Source organism: Ochotona princeps, chromosome 2 (genome assembly GCF_030435755.1).
Source record: "Ochotona princeps isolate mOchPri1 chromosome 2, mOchPri1.hap1, whole genome shotgun sequence".
Lineage (NCBI taxonomy): Eukaryota > Metazoa > Chordata > Mammalia > Lagomorpha > Ochotonidae > Ochotona > Ochotona princeps.
Genome location: NC_080833.1, coordinates 26,685,467 through 26,711,321, shown reverse-complemented (window position 1 = coordinate 26,711,321; position 25,855 = coordinate 26,685,467). Strand labels below are relative to the sequence as shown.

Below are 25,855 nucleotides of genomic sequence, written 5' to 3'. Positions count from 1 at the left end.
CCACAACTCTACTTTTCAAATAAAATAAAATCTTTAAAAAAAAAAATTTAACTGTATAGCCCCAGGCTGGGTGTTTTTTGGGTAGTTTCTCTGGAGAAGTTAGTTGGACTACATTACCTCTGGAGATTAGAAATTTGTCTCAAAATATCAGTTAAATAGATCTTCCTATTAGGAACTGTACCCAGAACCCTGGTGAATATTTGAAAGTCTTCATATATAAAATATTGCAGAAAACATCTTCTAAAATTCCCAAACAGCAATGTATAAAAATAGGAAGACCTAGAATTTCAGAACACAAAGTTTTCCCACTGTTGTCAAATTTCTGAAGTCAAGAAAATTGATTTTTTTTAGTTGATTTTTAAATGCAACCATATGCATTGCTAGCATATTGTGCTCCATATTTACTGGACAATTGAACAGCAACAAGTTTTGGCACAAGAATGCTGATTCATCTTATTTTTATTTTATTTTTGGACACATAAACACAAAATATCCCTGCAAGCCAAAAACAATTCCAAAATTTAAAGAACCATTATCTTTTCTCAATATGGGAATCCAACCCCTCCCTTAGTAGCTTAGAAAGTACCTCGTATTGCTAGAAACATACATTCAGTCCAAACTGAATAAATTTCAAACATTACAAATCTAACAATATTAAAACAGAAATCACACCATGATTCAAAGGAATCAATGCAAGCATTATCAGCCACTAGACACAGAAAGAGCAGGAATTATGTCAATAGCAAGGGACAAGACAATGTTCATCAATAACAAGATCTTCCCTTTCATTTGATAGGGAACAAATTTTTCTTGGAGCTAAAGCAGTTGTTGAGGCACTGCTTTTCACCTCCACTTTCTGAAAATGAAGGCAGAGCTATCATCTCACTATTGAGCCAGAAAGCACATCTACATCCACAGAGGCTGGCTAGGGCAGGGTGGAGAGGGTGAGCTTTCTTTTCCAGTAGATCACCTTTTCTCCTTGGGAAGCAGAGGTATCTGAGCCAGGTAGGTTATACTGTGACACAGGGTGGGCACCAGATCCTAAAATGCAGACCACGTAGAATACAGCTGCTTGCAACCCCCCAGATACAATTTACAGTAAGAATGATTGTGGTCTGCCAGCACAGAACACTGGCTGCATTAGCTGGCTCTCTGTATAAACTGCTCAGGATTCAACAGCTCACAACAATAAAATCATGTGATCATCAGGAGTCTTCACCACTCTCTTACTGTCCCTTACAAATCCTTAGCCTGAAATAGCTACTCATTAGCATCACTACGTTTGAGTCTTTCACACCACATGACAGTGCCTAACCAGGCTGCCTGTTAGAAAACCAAACAGCCCAACACTACATCTAGGAAATGCACACCACCCGTTGATTGACACATGCATAACAATTCAGTCTGTCCCAAGGGGCTACCTATTTGAATTGTCAAGTCCTGTTAAAAAAAAAAAAAACTGTGCTTTCAGCCCTGCTGGCCCAAGTACTGTGGCAACTCTGATTCTATACAGAATATTAAAGATTCGCCCCTCATCAAATTCTTTTCAACAGTCCCACTTATATCTGTCCTGTTGTCCAAAATGACAGCATTGCACCCTTCATGATATTATTTTCCTATAAAATATAGGCCTCCCGGCTTTTCCTCCACCAGTACACTGAGTTGCCCCAGTGTACAAGAACTGACTGAGATATTAACAAATGCCATGATTCAGGGTCAGGCATATTACCCAGATGCAGGCAAGTAGTTTGGGGCTTCCTGTTACTCCGCCTTGCTTGCTATTCCATGCACACCTGGAGATGGTGAGAAGTGACTCTTCTGTGCGTTCTTCACAAGCAAGCCCTGAGGCACTCAAGTGCAGGGGAGGTGCATGCTGGCCAACCAGCCATGGAGAGTTCTTCATTTTAGCAAGTCCTCCTTCTACAAAAGCTTCCATTTTGTCCTCCTCTTGGGTCCAGGGTGGCCATGCTGATGTGGGTTTTTGCTGTGCTCTCCCTGAACAAGTGTGAATAAGCAGCAGCCAGCCCCTTACCAACATGTCCCGATTTGTATGATCCAAGTGAGGTATTTGCAAAAACAAAAACAAAAAGGAAAACCTTACAACATGAACACCTGCCATCTTGTTACCCCCGCCTAGGTTCCCGGTACCTTTGGAGACAAAGGACGTTGGCATCATCAATCACCATGAGCTGTGGGACTCAATAAACATCACAGAACTCAGAGACCAGTCTCAGCAGGTGTCTGCACTCCCTCTGAGCAGCAAGGGTGGAAATGTAAACTTCAACATATGGACAAGCTTGTCTCAACGACTGATGAAGAACGGTGCTTTATATTGCTGGGATTCTAAAAAGGCTACATTGAGAGATTTGGACTAATGTGTTTAAGCAAACACCATTCACCATCAGCTTCGGCATCCACTCTCCCCGCACATTCCAGACCACGCTGTGTCTGTCCCATCCCACCCCTCCCCCAGCTGCAGCAGAATGATTCTGTGGCCTTGTATCTCCTTTTCCATTTTTCATTCCTGATGTTCCAGGAAAGAGATTTCCAAGTCAGTCACATTTGGGCTGGGAAACACTGGCTGGGACTACCAAGGATCTATGTAATTGTTGTCCATTCACAAAATATTAGTTACACTAAGTACAGACACTGTTTTCCCCCTACGCTTTTCCTGATGCTTACACTGGACAAGCATCCCTTTGTTTGGACGAGAAAGGAATCCCATCTCCTTGTGAGCAGAATCCAAAATCTAGGAAGAAAAGACCCAATATTTCCTACATGCTTTTAGCTGAATAAAAAGGAAGGAAAACCCACCAAGTGCCTTCCCATCAGAAGGAGAAGCAAAAAATTTTGCTCTGCAATTACTCATGTGGATCACCTTGGTTCCCAGGGTGAAAACAAAAACAAAAACAAAGCCTAAATGCTGGTACAATTTTGCAAGTTGCAGCATTGCACAAGGTATCTTAAGGACTGGCAAAGCCTAGCCAATAAGGAAGCCTCCTGGTTCTAGCTTATTTTAAAATGAAGTGACAGGGCACTAACTGTGACTATAAAAAAGGTAAAAAATAATTATTTAAAAACACATGGAAATATGTCTTTTCTGACCAGCTTCAGAAATTGCCAGCTTATGACATCTAAGAAACAGTTAATAAAGAACATATCAAAATCTAATCTAGAAAACTACATCATCAGGGGATAGAAGAGGAGGGACCTTAAAAGACGTTTATTGCCAAAGTTCACTCTCTATGAGAAAAGTTTAAAAATCATTAAATCTAGCAAACCACAGAGCAGCATAGAATGGGCACTTTTAAAAACTTGGAAAACTCTTAAATAATTATTGGTACTTCTATAGGAAGAAACATGAGTATTTTGACCATGGCAGTGTTATCTGTCACTATGACACGCTTCTATCGGTTTCTGTCACACATTCACGTAAGTCAACCAAATAAGGTAACTGCCTGCTTGAATCTGAAGCCCAGTATAATGCAGTTTGCCTGTGGCCTATACTGGCAGCACAAGCCTGCGGAGATCCGGTAAATGATGTAGAAAAACTCATAAAACCTTGCTGAAAACTCTCAAAATTGAATGCTCGTTAAAGGCATTTACAGTGGCAGTTGGAAATCTCCACTAGAAAGTCTGTGAACCTACACAATTAAATAGCAACACCGAACTGAAGTCGACTGGTTTCTCTCTCCCACATATACACTTCTTGATGGAAACAGAAAACAGGAATCATCTTCTCTTATGAGATGAGAGGGTTATGGGCATGCTGAGAACACCATTCTGTAGACACAGTGAATGCATCGACCATAGCAACTTTTCTGGGGAAGTCCTTTAGAAAGTTTAGGCTCGTCAGCCTTTGCACATTGAGGTAAAAATTCCATCCAGTGCATCAGAAAAGAGAATCTATGTGTATCTATGACCTTAAAAAAATGGCTCCATTTTGTCAATGCATCAGATGGTGCTGCAAAGAAAGTTGGGATCCAGTGCAACAAAGCGGAGCTGCTTAGAGAAGACCCTCTGAGGTCCCCTTGGCTCTCTCAAGAGGTGGTAGGCATTTGAAACGTTTTGAGGCTGCTTGAGGTGCCAGATAACTTGAATTATAATTATGATTATTACTATTTTGGAGACTCTCAGGCAAAATACATGGTATGTTGGGTGTCATGGTGGATCTGTACAGCCTTAGCCAGGGCCTGAGGATCCCGACCGTTGCTCTGTCCTGACACGTGACTGCCTTCTGCACTGTAAAGAAAAGAAAACAAGAACCCTGATGTAAGATAAGGTCACTTTATACTTCACACATTTCAAATAACACAGACTGCCAGATTAAAAAGGAAATCAGATCCAAGCCTTGGCTCCTTCAATAGTTACGTCTCTCTAGCCATTGGTTCATTTAACCAAGAAGCGTATAATGTTTGCATGGGCTCCACTCTTTCCTGGTACTTGCATAAGAATGTCTGCTGCCAGCTATACTGGGTTAATTCCTGCTTACCCATTAGGTTCAGCCAAATGCCATTTCCCCTATTGAAATCTACTCTGGGAGTGAGTATTTATTACAACAGTTAAGATGTTGCTTGGGACCCCAGCAGCCCATACCAGAGTGCCCAATTTGAGTCCCATCTTCTTCACTTCAAAGGCAGTTTCCCTTGACATGCACCCTTGGAAGCAGCCTATGTGGAAGACCCAGTTGGAGTTCTAAACTCCTAAGCCGTTGCCTGTCCCAGTCCTGGTTGGTGGAGCTATTTGGGGAGTGAATCCGCAGATGGAAGAGTTCTCTCTGTGCCTTTCAAATAAAACAAAGATAAATACATAAAAATGAAAAGAAGAGAAAGAAACCTATTCTCTGTCCAAATTCAAGAGCAGAAGCATCTGGAACAAGCTTTCACAGTGTACTGTGTTTTTCTTTCATGTCGCTCAATTCAATTGAAATTACTAACTGGGTAATGACTTATTCCCCTACTGAATACAAATTTCAAGAAAGAGAAACTTTATACATCTTACTCACCTTTCTATTCCTATTGCCCAGCACATAACATAGTTTTAGTAACTGTTGAATGAATGAGTCTATCTAGCACAGTGCTAGAATCCACACTCAGCAAATGTCACTGTGCCACCAGTCACTTCTTGCTTTCCCTTTGCTAGCTACATGATCTTGGATAAGTAAAAACGTCTGTGAATGTTGATTTTTCAGATTAACAATGATAACCTGGAAGGGTGGCATCCCATAAGGGAGTGCCAGTTGGCATTCCAGCTGTTCCACTTCCAGCTTACTGCTAATGCACTGAAGATGGCCCAGGTACCTGGGGTCTGGTAAGCCACATGGGAGACGTGGTTGGACTTCTAGGCTCCTGACTTTGGCCTGGCCATTTGAAGAGTGGGCCAGCAGATGAAAGATCTCTTTCTCTCTCTGTCTCTGTCTCTCTACATTACTCTGTATCTCAAATAAATAAAATCAAGCTTTTCCTTTTTTAAAATAAGGAGGGAGAGGGGGTTTAGTGAACCATAAACCATCATAGCTTCTTTGCCTTCTCTTCTTTAACTGATTATTACTATCCTTCTCATCTAGTCTTAAATCTTCATCATCTTTTGCTTTATTTTTCCTGTGCCCCACATGGCCAATTAACTACCTATTGCAGGAATAGCTTATTTTCCCCCCTTAAAGATTTATTTATTCACTTGAGAGACAGACTGACAGAGAGAAATAGGAGAGCTCTTTCATCTACTGGTTTACTCCCCAAAAGGTGGTAACAGCCAGGCCTGGGCCAGGCTGTAGTCAGGAGCCTGGACCACAAGGCTGATCCCGGGCATAGCTTTTTACATTTAACAAAGACAGTCTTGCTCTAACATACTTCTGGAATAAAAACAAAAACCAAAAAACAAAACAAAACAAAACAAAAAAAACCAACAAAACAAAACAAAACAAAACAAACCCCTGCTGTTCCCCTTTAACACGCTCTGGCCAAAGAACACTTGGTATTGTCCAAACATGTCATGTGCTCTCTCCTTTGTGTTCATTGTTGTTTCTGCCTGGAAAATCCTTTTCTTTGTAAAGCCAAGTCTGTGCATCTAGCTATCAAGTCCTCTCCAGCAGCCTTTCTTCCAACATCCATCGCACTGCTGCCTGTATTGATGCCATATTTGCCTTCGTCTTGGTACTTCCAGCACCTAGCACAACACTCAGCACCAAGTTAGTCGTCCCGACCTAACAGACATGTTGGGGAGTGACAGTGCGTTCTTGCAGAGAAGGCACAAAGCCTTCTCAGCCGGACTTTTCCACGATAATGTGTTTTCAACCCTTACAGAAATAGACTTGCAGTGGAATGTCTAGAATTTAGCTGCTAGCTGAATTCAGACTTGGGGAAAAGCCCAGAAATGTCCATACTTCACAGATGGTCATTTGGAAAAGAAAATTAATGCAGGAAGCTCAGGCATCAGTCAAAATGTTTAATTCTCTTGAGATCCCCATTTGGGGTTAAGGGTGGTCTAGCCCCCTCCCACACACAGGTGCACCGTGGTGCATTCCAGATTGCCCTGGGAGTGACACAAACCGGCCAGGCCTCCCACTGCATGAAGCACAGTCTACAGGCCTATGACCACTCTGACTGGAGTGGGGGCTATGCTGGCCTCCTTTGGAGGTTACTCAGCACCTGAACCAAACTGAAAGGCATCTGGCTCGATGGGCAAGCCAGAGGCAGCTCCAAATGAAACATCTTTAGAGAGACAATACAAGTATAAACAAGCCAGGCACCTCTTGGAGCAGAAGTTGCATTATAAGCTCTCAAAGGCAAATGCAATTTCATTGGTTTGTTGCAATTAAACTCTAAAAGGAAATTTATATCTTTAACAAAAAGTTTTTTATAGCAACTTAAAAGGAAAGAAAGGTATGGTAGGCTAATGGCTAAAGCCCTTGTTTTGCATGCACCGAGGTCGCATGTGGGCACCAGTTTGTGTCTCAGCTTCTCCACTTCCCATCCAGCTCCCTGCTGGTGGCCTGGGAAAGCAGTCGAGGACGGCCAAAGTCTTGGAACCCTACACCTGTGTGGGAGACCCAGGGGAAGCTCCTGGTTCCTGACTTCGGATCAGCTCAGGTCTGGCTGTTGCAGCCACTTGGGAAGTGAACCAATGAACAGAAAATCTTTGGCCCCGGCGGCGTGGCCTAGCGGCTAAAGTCCTGGCCTTGAACGTGCCAGGATCCCATATGGGCACCGGTTCTAATCCCCGCAGCTCCACTTCCCATCCAGCTCCCTGCTTGTGGCCTGGGAAAGCAGTCAAGGACGACCCAAAGCTTTGGGACCCTGCACCCGCGTGGGAGACCTGGAAGAGGTTTCTGGTTCCCGGCATCGGATCGGCATAGCACCGGCCCGTTGCGGCTCACTTGGGGAGTGAATCATCGGATGGAAGATCTTCCTCTCTGTCTCTCCTCCTCTCTGTATATCCGGCTTTCCAATAGTAATAAATCTTTAAAAAAAAAAAAAAAAAAGAAAGGAAATCTTTCTGTCTCACCTTCTCTCTGTAAATCTGTCTAGCCAATAAAAATAAATAAATATTTTTTTTAATTATATAAAAAAGGCAACATGCTGCTAAATTAGAAAGAGATTTTTATTGAGCCTGAGACACTTACCTGTCATGATCTTTATCCACCAGATGATACCTGGCCCTAAAGGCTACAAGCCGGGCGTAATATGCAGGTGCTGGGATAGAGACCGAGCGAGTGCACCTCACGTAGGTGTGACACAGCTGGTAAGTCAGCAGCTGGAGCTCATCTGCGGTGAAGCAGTTGTCATCCCACAAGACTTGGTAGTGTGAAGGACGGCTGGTTCCCTGGAGGAAGAGTTGCACCATTAGCACATTTCTCATGCACTCTGGCTACCCGAAAGAAGATAAGAATTAAAACTTACTCCTTAACTGCAAAAGTATGTCTGCCTAGCACACCTACAAGGAGACACCTAGACCAACAGATAGCAGTTCTGGGATACAGGCATTAACACAGTCAATGACAATGTCAAGTAACAAGTCTACTCAAGCTAACTGCAGAATTTGCAAACATCACCCTATCAAGTCAAAGATCTGGACCCATTTCCAACTCACCTGAATTCCTGCATGACTACAGAGGTAAAAGTCGAACTCGGATGGATGGGTGATGGTGCTATCCACCGTAGTGCCTGCTGGAACGTTGCCACTTTTCCCCACCTACCAAAGCAAATGTTGTTAGTCATCAGAGTGCCCAATGATGCTCAGGACAGTTTTTAATAGTATGTGTTAATGGATAAAAGGAAGACAAACTGCTCCTAAGTAAAGCCTTAAAAAAATCAGTTTTAATTGATGATGCTGGATCCCCTGTGATTTTTGCCTTAGCTCAGCCATCTCATCCTGAAGTATTTTCTCCTACAAATATACCCAGTGTTTCTCTTGGGGAAATTCAGATGAATAAGTTTTTACCTGTGGCTTGGAGCTGCAGTATTGCCATGTAACTGCAGATGCTACCCTGGCCGATTCACAAAAGGAAGGGGGAAATGAACATTTAATATGGATAAGTTTTCCCCCAAAAATCAGTTTTACATTTCACTTGAAGTAAAAAAACAAAACAAAACAAAACAAAACAAAAACATCAAAACTGCACAACTTTAAACAAAAGTTACAATGAAGGAATCTTTGAATTGGCTCACCAGGTTCAATAAACTTTATACTTTTATAGGTGCCAATAAAATAAGCCACTGGCAAGTGGCAATCAGGAGGAGAACACCTGAAATGGGAATGAAGAATCCAGTTTCGGGCCAGGTGCTGTGGCCTAGTGGCGAAAGTCCTCGCCTTGAATATGCCAAGATCCCATATGAGCGCTGGTTCTACTCCCAGTGGCCCCACTTCTCATCTAGCTCCCTGCTTGTGGCCTGGGAAAGTAGTTGAGGACGCCCGAAGCCTTGGGACCCTGCACCTGCGTGGGAGACCTGGAAGAGATCCTGGCTACTGGCTATGGATTGGCTCAGCTCTGGCTGTTGTGGTCACTTGGGGAGTGAGTCATTGGACAGAAGATGTTCCTCTCTGTCTCTCCTCCTCTCTGTATATCTGACTTTGCAATAAAAATAAATAAATCTTTAAAAAAGAAAGAAAGAAAGAAAGAAAGAAAGAAAGAAAGAAAGAAAGAAAGAAAGAAAGAAAGAAAGAAAGAAGAAAGAAAGAAAGAAAGAAACCAGCTTCACAGGCCAGTATTGTGGCATAATTGATTAAGCTACTGCCTGCAATGCTGGCATCCCATGTGACCATAGCTTGCAGTCCAGGCAGCTCCAATTCCAATCCAGTTCCCTCCTCAAGCACCTGGAAACAGTGGAAGATGTTCTAAGTACATTGGGCTCCTGCCACTCACATGGTAGACTCCCACATGGAGTTTCAGGTTGGCCTAGAGTTGTTAAAGTTATTTGGGGAGTGAACCAACAGATTGAAGATCTCTCTCCCTTTCTCTCTGTAACTTTTCTTTTCAAGTAAATAAATAAAGAAAAAAAAAAGAGGGGGCGGCACTGTGGTGTATCAGGTTAAGTCTTTGCCTGACACTGGCATCCTATTTGGGTACCAGTTTGAGTCCTGGTTGTTCCACTTCCAATCTAGCTCCCTGCTAATGTGTCTGGAAAGGTAGCAGAAGATGGTCTAAGGTCTCGGGTCCCTGAACCCCCATGTGAGGGCTAGAGGAAGCTTCTGGCTTTGGATTGGCCCAGCTCTGACCTTTGCAGTCATTTGGGGAGTGAACCATTGGGATGGAAAATCAATCTCTCTCTCTTTCATAACTCTGTCTTTCAAATAAACAATCTTTTTAAAAAAAAAAAAGAAGGAAAGAAGGAAGGAAGGAAGGAAGAAAGGAAGGAAGGAAGGTAGCAGTCTTTCAGGTTCTTTAGATGAAAGCCTACAGATGCAACACCTTGGGGAGAAGGGAAGCCAGGCACACTCATTGCAATGCGTGTTTCTGGAACACCAACATGCTGGCTCTGCAGTAAGTGTTGGAGATGAGAGCCAGAGGCACACAGAGAACTAATGAACTTGCCTTTCAGCCCTCATGAAAACCATATAAAATTAACTGTAATGAAATGTGATAAGGGGATAGCGAGGCACTGGGAAAATGTGGTTGGAAGGAAATACTCGAGTTACATTTTATAGGACAAGCATGGTGCGATAAAAACTAAAAGACATTCCAAATACTTCCATACTCAGGAATATATAAGCAAACTATGGCTTGTGACAGACTACTCAGAAATAAAAAGCAACAAATGGGGTGGGCATTTGGACTAGTGGTTAAACCACCAGCTGGGACTACTGTAGCCCACATAGGATTGCCTGAGGTTTGACTATGCCTACAATTCTACCTTCCTGTCTATGTGCACCGTGGGAGGCAGCAAGTGATGGCTCAAGCACAGAGTCTCCGTTACTCACATGGGAGTCTCTAGCTTCTGGCTTTGACCTGGCTCAATCCTAATCATTGCAGGCCTTGAGGGGAATGAATCAGTGGATATGAGTTTTGTCTCTCAAATAAATAAACAAGTAAAACAAGCTACTTATATAGATTATAACCTGGGTGAATCGCAAATGTATTATGGCACCTAAAAAAACATGTATTTCAAAAAAATTTTTTTTTGCACTAAACAAACATTTCTCTTTATTTATTTGAAAGTCAGGAAGCTGAGATTGACAATACAGCTGAACTCTAAGCCAGGGGTTCCAAGATGGGATGTAGGCATCCCAAATGGCATTTTTATTTGTTTTTTTTTTTAAAGATTTATTCATTTTATTACAGACAGATATACAGAGAGGAGGAGAGACAGAGAGGAAGATCTTCCGTCCGATGACTCACTCCCCAAGTGAGCCGCAACGGGCCGATGCGCGCCGATCCGATGCCAAATGGCATTTTTAACCACATGCCAGACTCCTACCCTTATGTTTGCCTCTCAATTCTATCTTCCATGAATATTTTGAAATACTCTTGTACTCACATGAAATTCTAGAAAAGGTGAAACCATAAGAGCTGAATACATATCAGCTAATGGCTGAGTAAGGGAAAGGTTGACCAGAAAAGAACCATATTAGCATATTTTTAAAAAGAATAAAACTGTAGAGACAGAGTGGGGAAGGAAGCAGACAGACAGAACTCCCATCTGTTGGTTCACCCCCTAAATGTCTGTAATGAAATACTTGTTGGAGCTGAGTATTGAACCCAAGCACTCCAACATGGAGTTTGGGCATTTTTAATTGGTATCTCTGCCACTGGGCCAAACTCTGGAATGTGTGAAGACATTTGAGCAGTGCCGTGGCACAATAAGATTTTGTTTTAAACAGTAGCGCTTGTAGCATGGAGGGTGGAGGGTGTGTTGGTGAAGGAGGAATAGAAGCAGGTAGCCTGCAGGGTCTCCTCCTGTACGAAGCCCTGTGCCCAGAGCAGCAGACACGCAAGAGGAAGGGCTGAGATGAGATGCCAGGACACAACACAGAGGACTAGCTGGCCACCCGGATATGGAGGACAGCAAAAGAGAAGAATGTTAGGATAACTGAAGTTTCAGACTTGGCTGACTAAAGACATAATGATGCCAAGGACCAGAATGAAAGGAAAATGAAGACTAGAGTTTGGATGAGGATGAAACAGTAAGTAGAAGGTTTAGACATGTTTTGCTGGAATTGCCTGTGGTTGATTGTATCACGGTTGAATGTTCCCATGCCCCTCCCTAAGGGAGGATTATAGCTCTCCACCCAATTAATACCCTAGAAGGGGCCATCTCAATGTGTTGGTGGATACAACGTGGCCTGAAATGGTAGTTCTAGGCTGAATTTTTAGGAGGCAGTACTTGGCTTACTGTATATCTTTTTCCCCCCTCTGCCACAATGACTGGCACTGTTCCACATGGATGCCTCCCTGCCAACTTAGGTTCCAATGCCAGGAAAGCAGGGTCACAGCTGCAACAGAGCCACAATGCATGTGTAATGTGAGCAAGAAAGAAATATTTGCAAGCCACCAAGATTTGGGTTCTTATTGTTGTTACTATAGCACAGCTTAGTCTATCTTGACTGATCCACAGCCTGTGGGACATTCATGCAAATTTGTCAGGTAATCAGAATCTCACGTCAAGAGTGGCATAACGTGGTTTGGGGTTAGAAACACACATTTAGGAAACACTTAGTAAACAAGCTAGCAGATTGAAAGGCAGATTGAAAGGCAGATTGAAACAGAGGAGAGCGAGAAATATGAAATGCCAGGAAGTACCAGAGTGAAATGGGCAGTGGAGGAAGAAGAGTTGAAGGAAGCCTGGCTATAAAGATGGCAGTAAACCTGGAAAGTCTTGTCACTGAGGCCATTGAAGGCCATTATTGTCTTAAGTGCTGCTAAGAGGTCACTGGCCAGATACCAACTCCAGGGAAGTCACTGACATGGAAGTCAGCCTGCAGAGAATTGAAGTATGTTGTGAGAAGGTAATATGGAAGGTGAAGTACTTGTTTTCCAAGTTCAGTCATGAAAGCAAGACAAGATGAGACAGCAAGGAGACTCATGGAGAAGTAGGCAAAGGAAAATTTATTGAAGGCACTGAACAAGATCTGAGCAATGAAGGGGGCAATAGAAGGTTTTTTTTTTTTTTTTTTAAAAAAGGATACTTAATGAATCAGTGAGGTCTCAGGAAAGCAGAAAGAATTAGGATCAAAAGTAAGAGGGCTGTGGCTATGGCAGTGCCAGTATCCCAACTGGGTACCAGTTCTAGTCTCAGCCGCTCCATTTTTGATCCATTTCCCTGTCAAAGGCCTAGGAAAGCAGCAAAGGATGGTTCAAGTGCTTGGGCTCCTGCGCTCATGTGGGAGACCCAAAAGAACCTCCTGGCACTAGCTCAGATGGCCCAGCTATGGCTGTTGCGGTGGATGGAAGATCTCTCTCTCAAAACTCTGATTCTACCTTTTAAATAAATAAAATAAATAAATAAATCTTAAAAAAAAAAGTTGGGCCAGGGCATTGTGATGCAGCAAGTTAGGCCATGGATCTCCCACATCCCATATATGAGTGCCTGAGAGGGAGTCCCACCTCTGCTTAGAATCCAGCTTCCTGTTAATGTGCATCCAGGGTGGCAGTAGATGATAGTTCAAATATTTGGGTCCTTACCACCCATTTAGGAAATCTGGAAGGAGTTCCTGTCTCCTGTCTTTAGCCTGGCTCAGTCCTGATAGCTCTGGGCATTTAGGAAATAAACCAGAATATGCAAGATGTCTTTCTTGCTTTCAAATAATAATAATAATAATAATAATAATAATAATAATAATAATAATAATAAACAACGCATGCTTTTTAGGGCCAGCATGGTAGTATACCAGACTAATTCTCTGCTTGTGGTGCCAGCATCCCATTTAGGCACCAGTTCAAGTATTGGCTTCTCCACTGGCCTGGAAAAGAAGAGGAGGATGTCTCAAGGCCTTAGTCCCTGTACACATGTGGGAGATCTGGAAGAAGCTCCTGGCTCCCAATTTCTGAACTGCCTAGCCCTGGCCATTGCAGCCATTTGGGGAGTAAACCAGTGGATGGAAGATCTCTCTTCCTCGTTCTCTCTACCTTTCTCTTCCTCTCCCCTCTCTCTGTAACTCTGACCTTCACATATATACATATATACATTTTTTAAAATTTATTTTTATTGGAAAGACAGATATACAGAGTGGAGGAAAGATAGAGAGGAAGATCTTCCATCCAATGATTCACTTCCCAAGCGGTTGCAAAGGCCGGTGCTGAGCCAATCCGAAGCCAGGAGCCAGGAGCTTCTTCCAGGTCTCCCACATGGATGCAGGGTCCCAAAGCCTGGGGCTGTCCTTGACTTCATTCCCAGGCCACAGGCAGGGATCTGGATGGGAAGCGGGGCCGCCAGGATTAGAACCAGCACCCATATGGGATCCTGGCGTGTTCAAGGCGAGGACTTTAATGCTATTGCACTGGGCCCAACTCTGACTTTCAAGTAAAGTAAATAAATCCTTAAACACACACACACACACACTTTTTAAATAGAAAGAATACTGGCTGGATTGAATGCTTAGCTTAGCAATTATCATGTTGGTTAAAATGTCTTATCTCACAATGTCTATTTCGTGGCTACCTTTGGCTCCTAATGATGTAGACCTTTGAGGCAGTAATGATGTCTTAAGCCATTGCATTTCTACCACCCACACTGAGTTTCTAGGTCTTGGTCCAAAGTACAATTTCTACCAAAGGCATATTACTTTAGGGCCATCATAAAATTGAAAAGAATGCAGGTCAAATTATCTGCTTAGTGGCTTAGAAAAAGTTAAGTAACTCATATGTGGTTAAGAGATGTGTTAATAATCACCCAAAGTCTATACTCTACAAATTCCACACACAGATATAAAATCACTTTAGAGTTAGATCCTTTAACAAACTTGTGAGCCAGGGCAGCAAAAAGTAGCAAGAGGCAAGAGAGTCTACACAGATCAAGCCCCCTTTCACAGCTGGCTGCCTTGATCACTGCAATGTTCTGGCTGGTTCTGCTCTCTACTCCTCCACACACAAAAAACCATGCTAGAAGCCAGCATTTCTGCCCAACAAGAGAAATATTCAGACTTGAGTCTTGCATCATCCAGAATTAGCCATTGGGACTCAATGACAGCTAGCATAGATACTCAATTATTCTTAGGCACTTCTGTGTTTACGGGAAAATTATCCAAATGCTCATTCAAAACAAAAACAAACACATTCCATAGTCACAGCCTCAAGCTGGGAAGCTTATATCCCATCTTCTTACCCTCTCCGCTTTATCTGCACAAAAGAGCCGCGTGTGATGCCTCTTTTGCACCACAATGTATGTTATTCCTGGTCGGTAGTCCTCTTCCAAACTAATACATGCCTTTCGAATTGCTATTAGTTCTGGCCAAGCTACCTAGGAGATAGAAATGGCATAGCATTTAATTGAGAACTCACCCCCTATCTCCCCAGGGTGGCAAATGAGAGGAGGCTCTTTCAAAATCCCAGAAGCCTGAAAGGGCAAAATTGAGGGGAGAGTACCTGTTTCATCTGCCCCTCTGACACCCCTCCACGATAATAGATGATCCGAGTGGGCTTGAATCGCGTGGATTTGTAGAACTGGATGAGTAGCTCTCGAACCATGTTGGTAAGGTCCTGGATGACCTCCTGACTGTAGAGGAGCTCCTGGGCGATCTCCTGCCGGGATGTCTGCACCCGCACGGTAGCACAGTACCGGCTCGGGTGGCCATCCATACTGCCCACCACGGCAGCAATGGAGGGCTTCTTCCCATCCCCAGCTGGAGGGTGAGTGACATCTGCTCCCAGAAAGATGACAGGCTGCTGGAACACGGAGGGCCTGTTAGATTTAAAGAGACATTGCCACTCAGAAATGCAGGTGAAAACATTTGGGTTCAGCAAGAGTATATCATCAGAGATAATCACAGGTGTAATTGTTTAAAAAAGAAGAAAGACTTGTGCCTGGGGCAGAACTGGCATCCCAGCAGCTCCATTTCTGATCATTTCCCTGCTAATGCACCTTGGAGAGCAGTGGAAGACGGCCCCTGCACCCATGTGGGTGACCCAGATGAAGCCCCTGGCTCCTGGCTCCTGGTTTCAGACTGGCCCCACCCTGATTGTTGTAGCTATTTGGGGGAATGAACCAGTGGATAGACTCTTTTTCTGCCTCCTATTCCACTCTGTAACTCTGCCTTTCAAATAAAATATATATTTTATATGTATTTGTAAAGAGTATATTTGTAAATATATGTAAGAAGTATATTTTTTCATTTATTTATTTAATATTTTTACAATCTTTTCATAGTTAATTAGGGTAAAAAGGTTCAAGGGCTATAGGAAAGTGGGTAAGACTATTATTTCCATATTGTTTCCTTCATGTTTAAAAAGGGGGTATTGGGCCCGGCGGCGTGGCCTAGCAGCTAAAGTCCTCACCTTGAACGCCCTGGGATCCCATATGGGCGCTGGTTCTAATCCCGGCAGCTCCACTTCCCATCCAGCTCCCTGCTTGTGGCCTGGGAAAGTAGATGAGGACAGCCCAAAGCCTTGGGACACTGCACCCGCGTGGGAGACCTGGAGGGGGTTCCAGGTTCCCGGCTTCGGATCGGCGCAGCACCGGCCCGTTACGGCTCACTTGGGGAGTGAATCATTGGACAGAAGATCTTCCTCTCTGTCTCTCCTCCTCCTCTGTGTATATCTGACTTTGCAATAAAAATAGATAAATCTTTAAAAAAAGGGGGGGTATTAAGGGAGAAGGCCCACCCAATTTCCCACCCTCCCCAGGTCCCGGATGTAGGGCATGCTCCGAGGTTCTTGCTCAAGAGGTTTTGATAGTTCACCAGTTGTGAATCGCTGCCAATCTTGCCGCTCTAAGCACGATGAAGTCTTTGAGGAATCCACTGATAGTCCATCATAGAGTCTCCATTTGCCCCGTATTTCGCTGCCAACATATAGCTGAGATGGTTGAGTGACCTGTTCTGTCTTCTGTCTTTTCTTGGTTAGGGTTCTGAGTCCAGCATTTTGATTGGGGAGATCTCCAAAGAAACTTTGTCTGAGGTGTTCTCAGACCAGATTCGTAAAGAGTATATTTATATAATGTATATGTATGTGTATATGTTTACATATATATATTGATATGTGTACATATAAATAATTTATATATGACAAATTATAAGAGTTGTTCTTCAGGAGAGAACACTAAGTCTAAGAATTGATGCCACCACATTCAGAGAATCTGAACTGACTGCAAGGTGAACAAAGTTGTCCTATTGAGCAGGCTGGGAAGATTTGAAAAAGAACACCTAAAATAAATTTCACAATGTCTAAGAGCTAAGTAAAACTTCCCCAGAACAGATTCTCTTGGGATCCTGAGACCTCTAAAACAGAAACAGAATTGTAGCAAACATAATGGATTTAGGAGCAAAATCCCACTCTCTTTAAGATGTGAGTGTTAGGGACAGAATCAAACCTATTTCCTTCCTGGTTTTATCACTTATGCAGTGTATTTAACTTACTTATTTTATTTAGTGTCTGAACACCAACACACACACACACACACACACACACACACACACACACACACACACACACACAAGCTCTGTGAGGCAGGAATCTTATTTCACTGGTCCCTGCTGTATTCTTCACGACTGGAATATTGCTTAGCCCACAACTGGCACTCATTGAATATTTGATGAAAGAATGAATTCATGTACTTTGCACTGATTTCTCTATTTAAGTAATCAAGGAGAAAAACTGTATGTAAGCTTCTCTGACAAAAGCTTGGCAAAAAAAAAACCCACAATGGGATAAAAAAGATGTGAATTTCATTAGGTTCTTAAAGGCAGAATCAGAGACTATGAGTATTAATTCTTAAAGTATAATTTGGGAGGCACTTCATGTGACAGATGCTAAAAATGACATTCTATAACAGCAGGGAATATGTTGCATTTATTTCTCTTTATCACCTTAAAGCAAATGCCTGGCACATATAGCAGTGAATGAGGGTGGACCTCTATATACATGAACATCTTCATAAATTAGTAACAGCTTATATTTTTAGTGCTCACAGTATCTGACAGTGATATGATTATCGATTTTGCTTTCCAGATTCAAAATATGAGACATTTCTGAGGCCAGTAATGTAGTACAGCAAGTTAAGCTACCACTTGCATTCTGCTTTTCAAATACACAGATACACACACACACACACACACACACACACACACACACACACACAAAGAGTAGAACCGGTGTTGTGGTGTACTAGGTTATAGTATCACCTGAGATGCCATGGTACTGGTTTGAGTCTCAGCTCCACTTCTGATCCAACTCCCTCATAATGCACCTGGGAAAGCCCAAGTGCTTCAGTCTCTGCTCCCACGTGGGAGACCAGGAGAACAGCCTGGCTCTACCTCAGCTGTTGTGGATATTTGGACAGTGATAACCTCTTTCTTCCTCTCTCTGTAACTCCCTTTCAAATAAATCAAGAAATTTTTCTTGAAAAAGAACAAGTCATTCAATTTTGCCTTAAGTATAGCAATGATTACAGCTCTAAAAATTTTTAAGTTTTTAAGCACTCTCACTTTTAATTTTACATAAAAATAACATTTTATTTATTCCTTCATTGTCCCAAAGCCACATAACCTTCAACTCTCAAAAACTATATGGGGAGAGGGCATTTGACCTACAGTTAAAATACCAGTTAAGATGCCTGACACTCCATGTTGGACCCGCTCCTGATTCAAGCTTCCTGTTAATATGCACTTGGTTCAAGTAGTTGTATCCCTGTCATTCACCTGAGAGTCCTGAATTGAATTCTTGGCTCCTGGCTTCCGCCTGGCCCAACCCCAGCCATTGTAAGCATTGGGGGAGTCAACCCAGTGGATGAGAGCTCTCTGTTTCCCTGCATCTCAAGCAAATAAAATAAAGAAATAAAAATTTAAAAAAGAAATTGGGTGACCATATTACAGAAATGAAACCAGACAGATATGAAAAGAAACTTACACTTAGGAACGTAATAGTGCTGGATTTAGGTATTTAATAGAATTATTAACAGCACACCTGGATTAAAACCAATATTTTATAGTTGTCAAGGCAGATATTATCTCAACAGATGAGGAAATGAGGGCCAGATATGCTAACAATTCATTAGAGATTTGCAATATCCATATCCTATCAATATATCCAAGAGCAACAAAGAACTACCACAAATTTAAACAACAACAACTCACGATCCAATACCAAAAATGGGCAAAGGACCAGTAGGCCCATTACATAAAAACATGCTCAAATGACCAATAGGTATATGAAGTTGTGCTCCTCATCATTAATCATTAAGGGAATGCAAATTAAAGCCACAATGAAAAACCATCATCCCCAATCAAAATGGCTACAATTTCTTAAATTTTTATTTATGTATTTGAAGGGCAGAGTGACAGATTTCTATCCATTGGTTCTCTCTCTAGAAGCCCAAATGAAGCCAGGAATTCTATCCAGGTATTCTATACAGATGGCATGTACTTGAGTCATCAACTGACACATCCCCAGAGCATCTACAGGGAGCTAGACTGGAAGTGGAGATGGGGCTTGATTTCAGATGCTCCAATATAGACTGCAGGTATCCCAAGCAGCAACTTTATCCTCTGCACCATAACACCTGCCCCGAAAATGGCTCAAGTTGAAAGGACATGTTTACCAAGTGCAAGTAAGGATATGGAGCTAGAATTTTCAGGGGAAATGGAAACTGGCACAATCACTTTGAAAATGATTTGGTAGTATCTCTGAATCCTATCCATAACTGTGTTCATTATAACTCAACAGCTGTGCTCTTAGAATTTTACACAAAAGTGTGTAAGTCTACCAAGAATGTAGAATGACAATATTCAGCAATAATAGAATAAATTATGTGGTTTCATTGTCTCATGAAATAAAATACAATAATGAAAATAAGAAACTCTTGCTAAGTGCAATCAGATACATGAATCTCATAGACATAATGTTAAACAAAAGAAGACAGACGCAGTACACTATTTAACACATATTATAATTTATTTGAAGTTCAAAAACAGGAACATCAACCTATGGTAATAGAGGTCAGCACAGTGGCTGTCTCTGATGCTATTCTACTGGGAATGGGTACAGAGCTGGGAAAACTTCAAACCTCACCTTTGAAGGTGGGTGCAGGGGTTTAAACAGACAGAAGAAAAGTAATTGGATGTGTATTCAAGGTGTGTGTGCTTTACCATAGTTTCTGGACATTAGGTTTTAAATGAAAGTGGGAAAAGAATTCAAACTCTTACCTCTGATGAGGGACAAGCACGTTGTTAATCCCTCCGAGCTTGGCATTGATCTTCAGGCAAAGGTTGGAAAGGGTTTGGGGTGAGGTCTTCACTACATTCTTTACCTGGACACACTGGGTGGCCATACCAAGAAGTGTATCTCCCACACGTTTCACTTCCGCTAAAAAAATTTTTTTGAATGTTTATGTCTGTTAATTACTAAAGCAGAAGAAATAACCTGCACGTTAATATTTATGGAGTAGCAACTACACACTGCTGTGCACCGTGTTAGATGCTTCTGCAGTATTAAGCTTTTCATCAGTTAGCTCTGCGGGGCAACATCTACCCCCTCACCCCCCACCCCTGTTCGAATAGGTCCTCCTTCCTCCCTGTTTCTCCCCTGCTATAGCCCTGAAGCCAGCCTGCTTCCTTTAGCGTTGGTGCTGCCTGCCAACACTCGCTCAGTCCTTTGAAGTTCCTTATCCCCACAGGACAAGTCTGGCAAAGGAATGCGTTGCCTAGCTCCTCCCTCTCAGTACACACACACCAACCTTTTGAATTCTACATTCCTTCTAGCCTCCTTCACCCTGTTAACACAATTGGGAGAAACAGAAGGCAACAAAAGAGCCAACAGAAGTGAAATTGCTACTCTGTAGTTCCTACAGCCTTCACTTAAGATTATAGCAAAAGAATTTTGTATCATTCTTAGGAAAGATACAAACTAAGCAGAACTGGAAGTTGCAGACTCTCCCCCTCAGCTTCACTCTGATAACCTTAAGTGTTATGTTTTGTTTTGTTAACAGATTGTCCAGTTCCCTTAGCTTCCCAAAGTGGAGGTGTGTGCAGGTGTGCAGCCTAACCTGCTCTCATCTCTGCTCTCCCTGCACAAGTCAGGTAAGGTCATAAGGCTGGGGATAGCCAATGAGTAGCAGAAAGAAAGGAGAATTGGGATCCTGCAGTGAGAGGAGCAAGAGGCTACAGATCAACAGAGGCTACAGATCAACTTTCAACAGACACACAGTGGGAACAAAAATTAAATCTCCGTTGGTTAGAATCACGGAGAGCAAGGAGTTGTATGTGAATGTAGCACAGCCTGACTTGAAATTATTCTTCACTCAGCATTAGAAGGTTCCATACCCTGGCACTATGAGCTAAGCTGTCACCTACACTGCTAGCATCCCATGCCAGAGTGCTAGCTCAAGTCTCACCTGCTCTTGTTTCAGATCTATCTCCCTGCTAATGCACCTGAGAAAGCAACAGAAGATGGCCCAAGTACTTGAGCCCCCGCCACCCATAAGGGACACACAGAGTTTTGGGCTCATGGCTAGGACTCTACCAACCCCTGCCTTTGTAATCATACAGAGAACAAGCCAACAGGTCAAACTATGGTTTTTTTTCGCTCTCTCTCTTTCAAATAAATAATTAAAAACTTTTTTGAAAGGTTCCATACCATATACTGGTGTCTTTCCAGGCAAGATAACCACTATTAGCTGTAGGCCCACATATGTCATTTTCAGGTGCTTGAACATGGGCTCCACACTGTCCGCCCCCTGTGCATACTTGCAGAAACATGGCTGACCCTGGATGGGCATTCCTGCATCCTTAGAGATTTTCCGCAGTTGATCTGTGAAACTCCTATTAAAAGAGAACCAGTGGCACAAAGCTTTTCATTTCCATGTTCCTTCTTTGCATCATTTTTTTTTTCTCTAAAATGTTTCTTTTACTTTTGCAAATTCTTAGCCAAAACCAGAAACAAATAGATAACAAAAATAACAACAAATCATTCATGGATTGGCAAAAATAGACTGGCAGTTGTACCACTGCAATGATAACAGAGAAGAATCAGAATAATTACATAGTCTGATTATTATTTTGAATTTTTAAATAAGGATGCCTCAGTTGGCACCTAGGAAGTAGACAAGCACTTCTACTCAATTATTTTTTAAAATTCAGATCAGTAATCTTGGACTGAAGAAAAGCAGAGTCAAAATGTCAGGTAACTTGAATTATTTAGTATTACTAAGCTGATCACAAGAATAGCTGGGTAAGCTTGTATTCAACACAGAAACGAATTGCCACTGAATCATTTAGCATTCTATTTAAACTTGTAACAGATGTGGTTCAATAACAATGTTAAAGAAATCATCGCCTTAAAAAACAATTCATTCTGAACTTTCAGATTTTAGAGTTAGCAGAATATTCTCTTATGTGAGTTGGCCAATATTGCGTTGAATACCTGTCTTTCATCCCAGTTCCCTCTTCTTGAGTTTTTTTGATCAAGGATTAACCTTCTTACTCAATTCCTTTCTATAGAAAGCTGCATCAGTTTAAGAGGTGAGCCAATAGGCTTTGCCAGTAATCCTTCAGGAAAACAAGCTCCCTAATGTAACAGTCTTATAATGACTAAAAAGAAACAAATCTTTATCTTCACCAAAAAGACACAATTAATACCAAAAGAAGCCTCACTAAGAATTCAAGAATCAACCAATCAGCATTACTTTGGTGTTTTTTAGTCACAAGTTTTTGCTCTAAATGTAAGGAAGTTGAGTCAGATTCTTAATGCTCCCAAGTTGGTAATTCACTAGGATAGAAGGTCTTTTTCATAAAACCAAATGATGTCACTATGGGAGTCAGGGATGTCAGCGCCAGAATACCCAGCACATTCACATAAGGAAGGGGATTTGAGATCTGGAAGGGGTATTACTAAGCTGAAAATACGAAGATACTCACTTTAGTAAATCTTCCCTACATTGTTTCTGAGGCGCAAAACAAGCAACTGCCCAAACTTTAATTTCAATGCCAGCATAAAACTGCTTTCCTCGCATGTCCCAGACACCCTGGTTGGGTGTGGCTACTGTTTTATTCTTAAAAAACAAAAACAAAAACAAAAACAAGAAACAAAAGAAAAGAGAAAAGACATTACAATCTAAGGCCATTTTAGTATTGATGAGGGAATAAACAAAATTCTATTTGGTATGGGCCAGAAGACAAAACCAAAACCAAAAACAAAAACAAAAAAAACAATAATAAGCCAAACTACAGGAGAAAATTCAGTGTGGTGCAAATGGGGAAAACCTTGGATGTACTCTCGTTTTGGCTAGTTGTGGGAAAAGCTTGCAGAGTGAGATAAAAAGCTTACCCGGCCTCCGTATTGTAGCATTGGTGCTGGCAGCACCCTGCCTGTGAGTTCTGTCATTTCATTGTGGACAACGATACCAAATTCTTTAAGGTAAGGGTCAGGGCATCCTACCATGCTGTTACTCTTCACCTAAAGAACAGGAAAACCTAAATACATAAAAACCAGACAGTGACTGTGTCTCATCAGGACTCTGCTATTCTTCTGCTGCTGTTCTTTTTCTTTTTTAGCTTTTCCAATTTTAAAGTGCACTAAGCTTGTTTAGACCATGCCTTACTGACCAGTCTACTGATTTCTTCCTGTCTGTCAGGAGCAGATCTGGCTGTGGCTTTGATCATCGTGGAGGTCTGATTGTCCGTGAGTTTCTTTATACATCGTTGTCCTGCCACTATATTACACACCTGACGAGAAGAAAAATGAAAGCTGTTTGTGTGAATGGCTTCGAGAGTGGAAGTCTTGGCCAAACTCTACCTTATGTTTTTATTTTCAAGAAAAATAAACTTTCTATCAGATAGCTATCTGCCAAAAATATTTTATCAATTCATATTAAATCCCACAGCTAGTTTAGAACACTACTTGAAATGAATCTTCATTTAGTAGATGGGCGAAGAAAAATGTTGTTTCTCTTACCTCAAGTGGCAAGTATGTATGCTTTTGCTCTTGTCCCACTTGGAGACAGGGAAGATGGGGGTATTTCAGCTGCAGACTATACTTCTGCTTAAAATATTGAGATACTGTACACTCCATAGCTTGACCATTCTCTAGCTGTAAAGGAAAACTATAGGAGAGAATATTTTTTTCAGAAATTTCTAAATAAGTCAATAAAGACACAACATTTTCCTTTTTATACCACTTAGCTTATTATTATTTGAAAGGCAGAGCCACAGAGAGGAGAGGTCTTCCATCCATTGGTTCACTCTCCAAATGGCCACAATGGTCAAAACTGATGCAAAGCCAGAAGCCAGGAGCTTCCTGTAGGGTCTCCACATGGATACAGTGGCCCAAGAACTTTAATCAACCTCTCTTGCTTTCCCAGGCCTAAGCAGGGAACTGGATTGGAAGTAGGACTGGAACCAGCACCCATATAAGATGCTGGTGCCACAGACAGAGAATTAACCCACTGTATCACAGTGTCAGCCTTGGCATAACATATTTCTACCTTGATCACTTACAACAAAAATAAAAATTTCTTTGAGCATTTTCACTTAAATAATTTTAATTTTAACCAGAACAATGATTCCACCAAAATTCTCCACATTCATTGAAGTGAGGTAGGATGAGAAAAATAATTTAAAAAAAATTTTTGAAAAAAAGATCAGGTATAATTTAGCCTAATGGTTGAAACACCACATAAGAGGCCCATGTCCCATGCTGAAGTGCCTGGGATTGATGGTGTTGTCCCGCTCCTGACTCCAGTTTCCTGCTAGTGCAGATCCTTGGAGGCATCAGGAATGGCTCAGGTAACTGGGTCTTTGTCATTCATATGGGAAACCTAGATTGAGATTCTGACTCCCAATTTTGACTCCAGCTCATTGTGTGCATTTCAGGTGAGAACCAGATGATGCAAACTCTTACTGTATCTATCTGCCTCACATAAACACATAAAATCTTTTTAAAATTAAAATAAGGATTTGGGGTCATCCACAGAGGAGTTTTATTTGCTTAAGAAACTTTTTGTGAGGCTAGCATATAATGTTCCACCTCAAGTCAATCATCCCATATGGGCACCAGTTTGAGTCCTGGCTGTTCCACTTCCCTTCCAGCTCCCTGCTTGTGGTCTGGGAAAGCAGAGAAGGATGGTCCAAAGCCTTGGGACCCTGCACCCACGTGGAGGACCCAGAAGAGGCTCCTGTCTCCTGGCTTCAGGACAGCTCAGCTCTGACCAATGCAGCCATTTGGGAAGTGAACCAGCGGATGGACGATATTTCTCTCTGTCTCTTCTGCTCTCCATAAATATGCCTTTCCCATAAAAATAATAACAAATAAATCTTTAAAAAGAAGCTTTTTTAATAAAATGATTGTAGCATAGTTATTGGAATCACATTTTCAGATCTCCAAAGTTTCTGATCCCCAATCAAGAGCAAATACATGTGAATTTGGAGACAGGAAGATCAAAGGCATGTTTAGTCTCTGCCAGAATATTTGGCATATACTTTGAGCATACTCGCACAGACTCTGTGGCTTTTTAGGTGGGCAAATTTATCTCAACTGCTTACTGCATTAATAACTTTAAACATGCTTTCTTAACTGGTGTAGTTCCACAAAACAATAATGCCATGGGGACCGCTCATGGCCTATGTGCTTTAAATTGAGCAAAAATTATATGTGTCTATAAGTCTACCTATTGAGACAGTTACATTAAGTAATGAGTTAATGTAGTTCTTGTAATGAATGCTACAAGTGACAATTACCTACGAAGAGATGGGGGAAGATACACACAAACCCACAAAGCAATGACACCCATGACAGCCTTCCATGCCTTAAAAGACCCTGCAGTACACAAGCATACAAACAATGTTTCTAAAGGTCTATAATGATGACTGCATCACTAAATTAATATCAATGTACATTTAACCTATCCTGTGGGAAAGTATGAAGAGTTATATCAAAAATCCATAAAGCATTTCTTGGGCCCAGCAGCGTGGCCTAGCAGCTAAAGTCCTCGCCTTGAACACACCGGGATCCCATATGGGCTCCGGTTCTAATCCCAGAAGCTCCACTTCCCATCCAGCTCCCTGCTTGTGGCCTGGGAAAGCAGTTGAGGACGGCCCAAAGCTTTCGGACCCTGCACCCACGTGGGAGACCTGGAAGAGGTTCCAGGTTCCCGTCTTCGGATCGGCGCACACCGGCCCGTTGCGGCTCACTTGGGGAGTGAATCATCGGATGGAAGATCTTCCTCTCTGTCTCTCCTCCTCTCTGTATATCTGCCTTTGTAATAAAAAAAAAAAAAAT

The 25,855-nt window shown here is 42.1% G+C and overlaps 1 protein-coding gene across 1 annotated transcript in view; it reads right to left on the bottom strand.

Moving 5' to 3' along the window:
* Window positions 1-1,170: 1,170 nt before the first annotated feature.
* The window catches only part of AGO4 (argonaute RISC component 4), a 40,840-nt gene continuing 16,155 nt past the window's right edge, over window positions 1,171-25,855 (bottom strand). The window contains exons 8-18 of the mRNA XM_058678805.1: window positions 23,534-23,681; window positions 23,185-23,304; window positions 22,907-23,035; window positions 22,498-22,631; window positions 21,218-21,402; window positions 19,789-19,948; window positions 15,017-15,332; window positions 14,757-14,891; window positions 8,089-8,190; window positions 7,622-7,821; window positions 1,171-4,242 (exon numbers count right to left, since the gene is read on the bottom strand). Coding sequence (XP_058534788.1) covers window positions 4,134-4,242; window positions 7,622-7,821; window positions 8,089-8,190; window positions 14,757-14,891; window positions 15,017-15,332; window positions 19,789-19,948; window positions 21,218-21,402; window positions 22,498-22,631; window positions 22,907-23,035; window positions 23,185-23,304; window positions 23,534-23,681 — 1,738 coding nt within the window. The 3' untranslated portion in view covers window positions 1,171-4,133. The remainder of the gene's footprint in view (window positions 4,243-7,621; window positions 7,822-8,088; window positions 8,191-14,756; window positions 14,892-15,016; window positions 15,333-19,788; window positions 19,949-21,217; window positions 21,403-22,497; window positions 22,632-22,906; window positions 23,036-23,184; window positions 23,305-23,533; window positions 23,682-25,855) is intronic.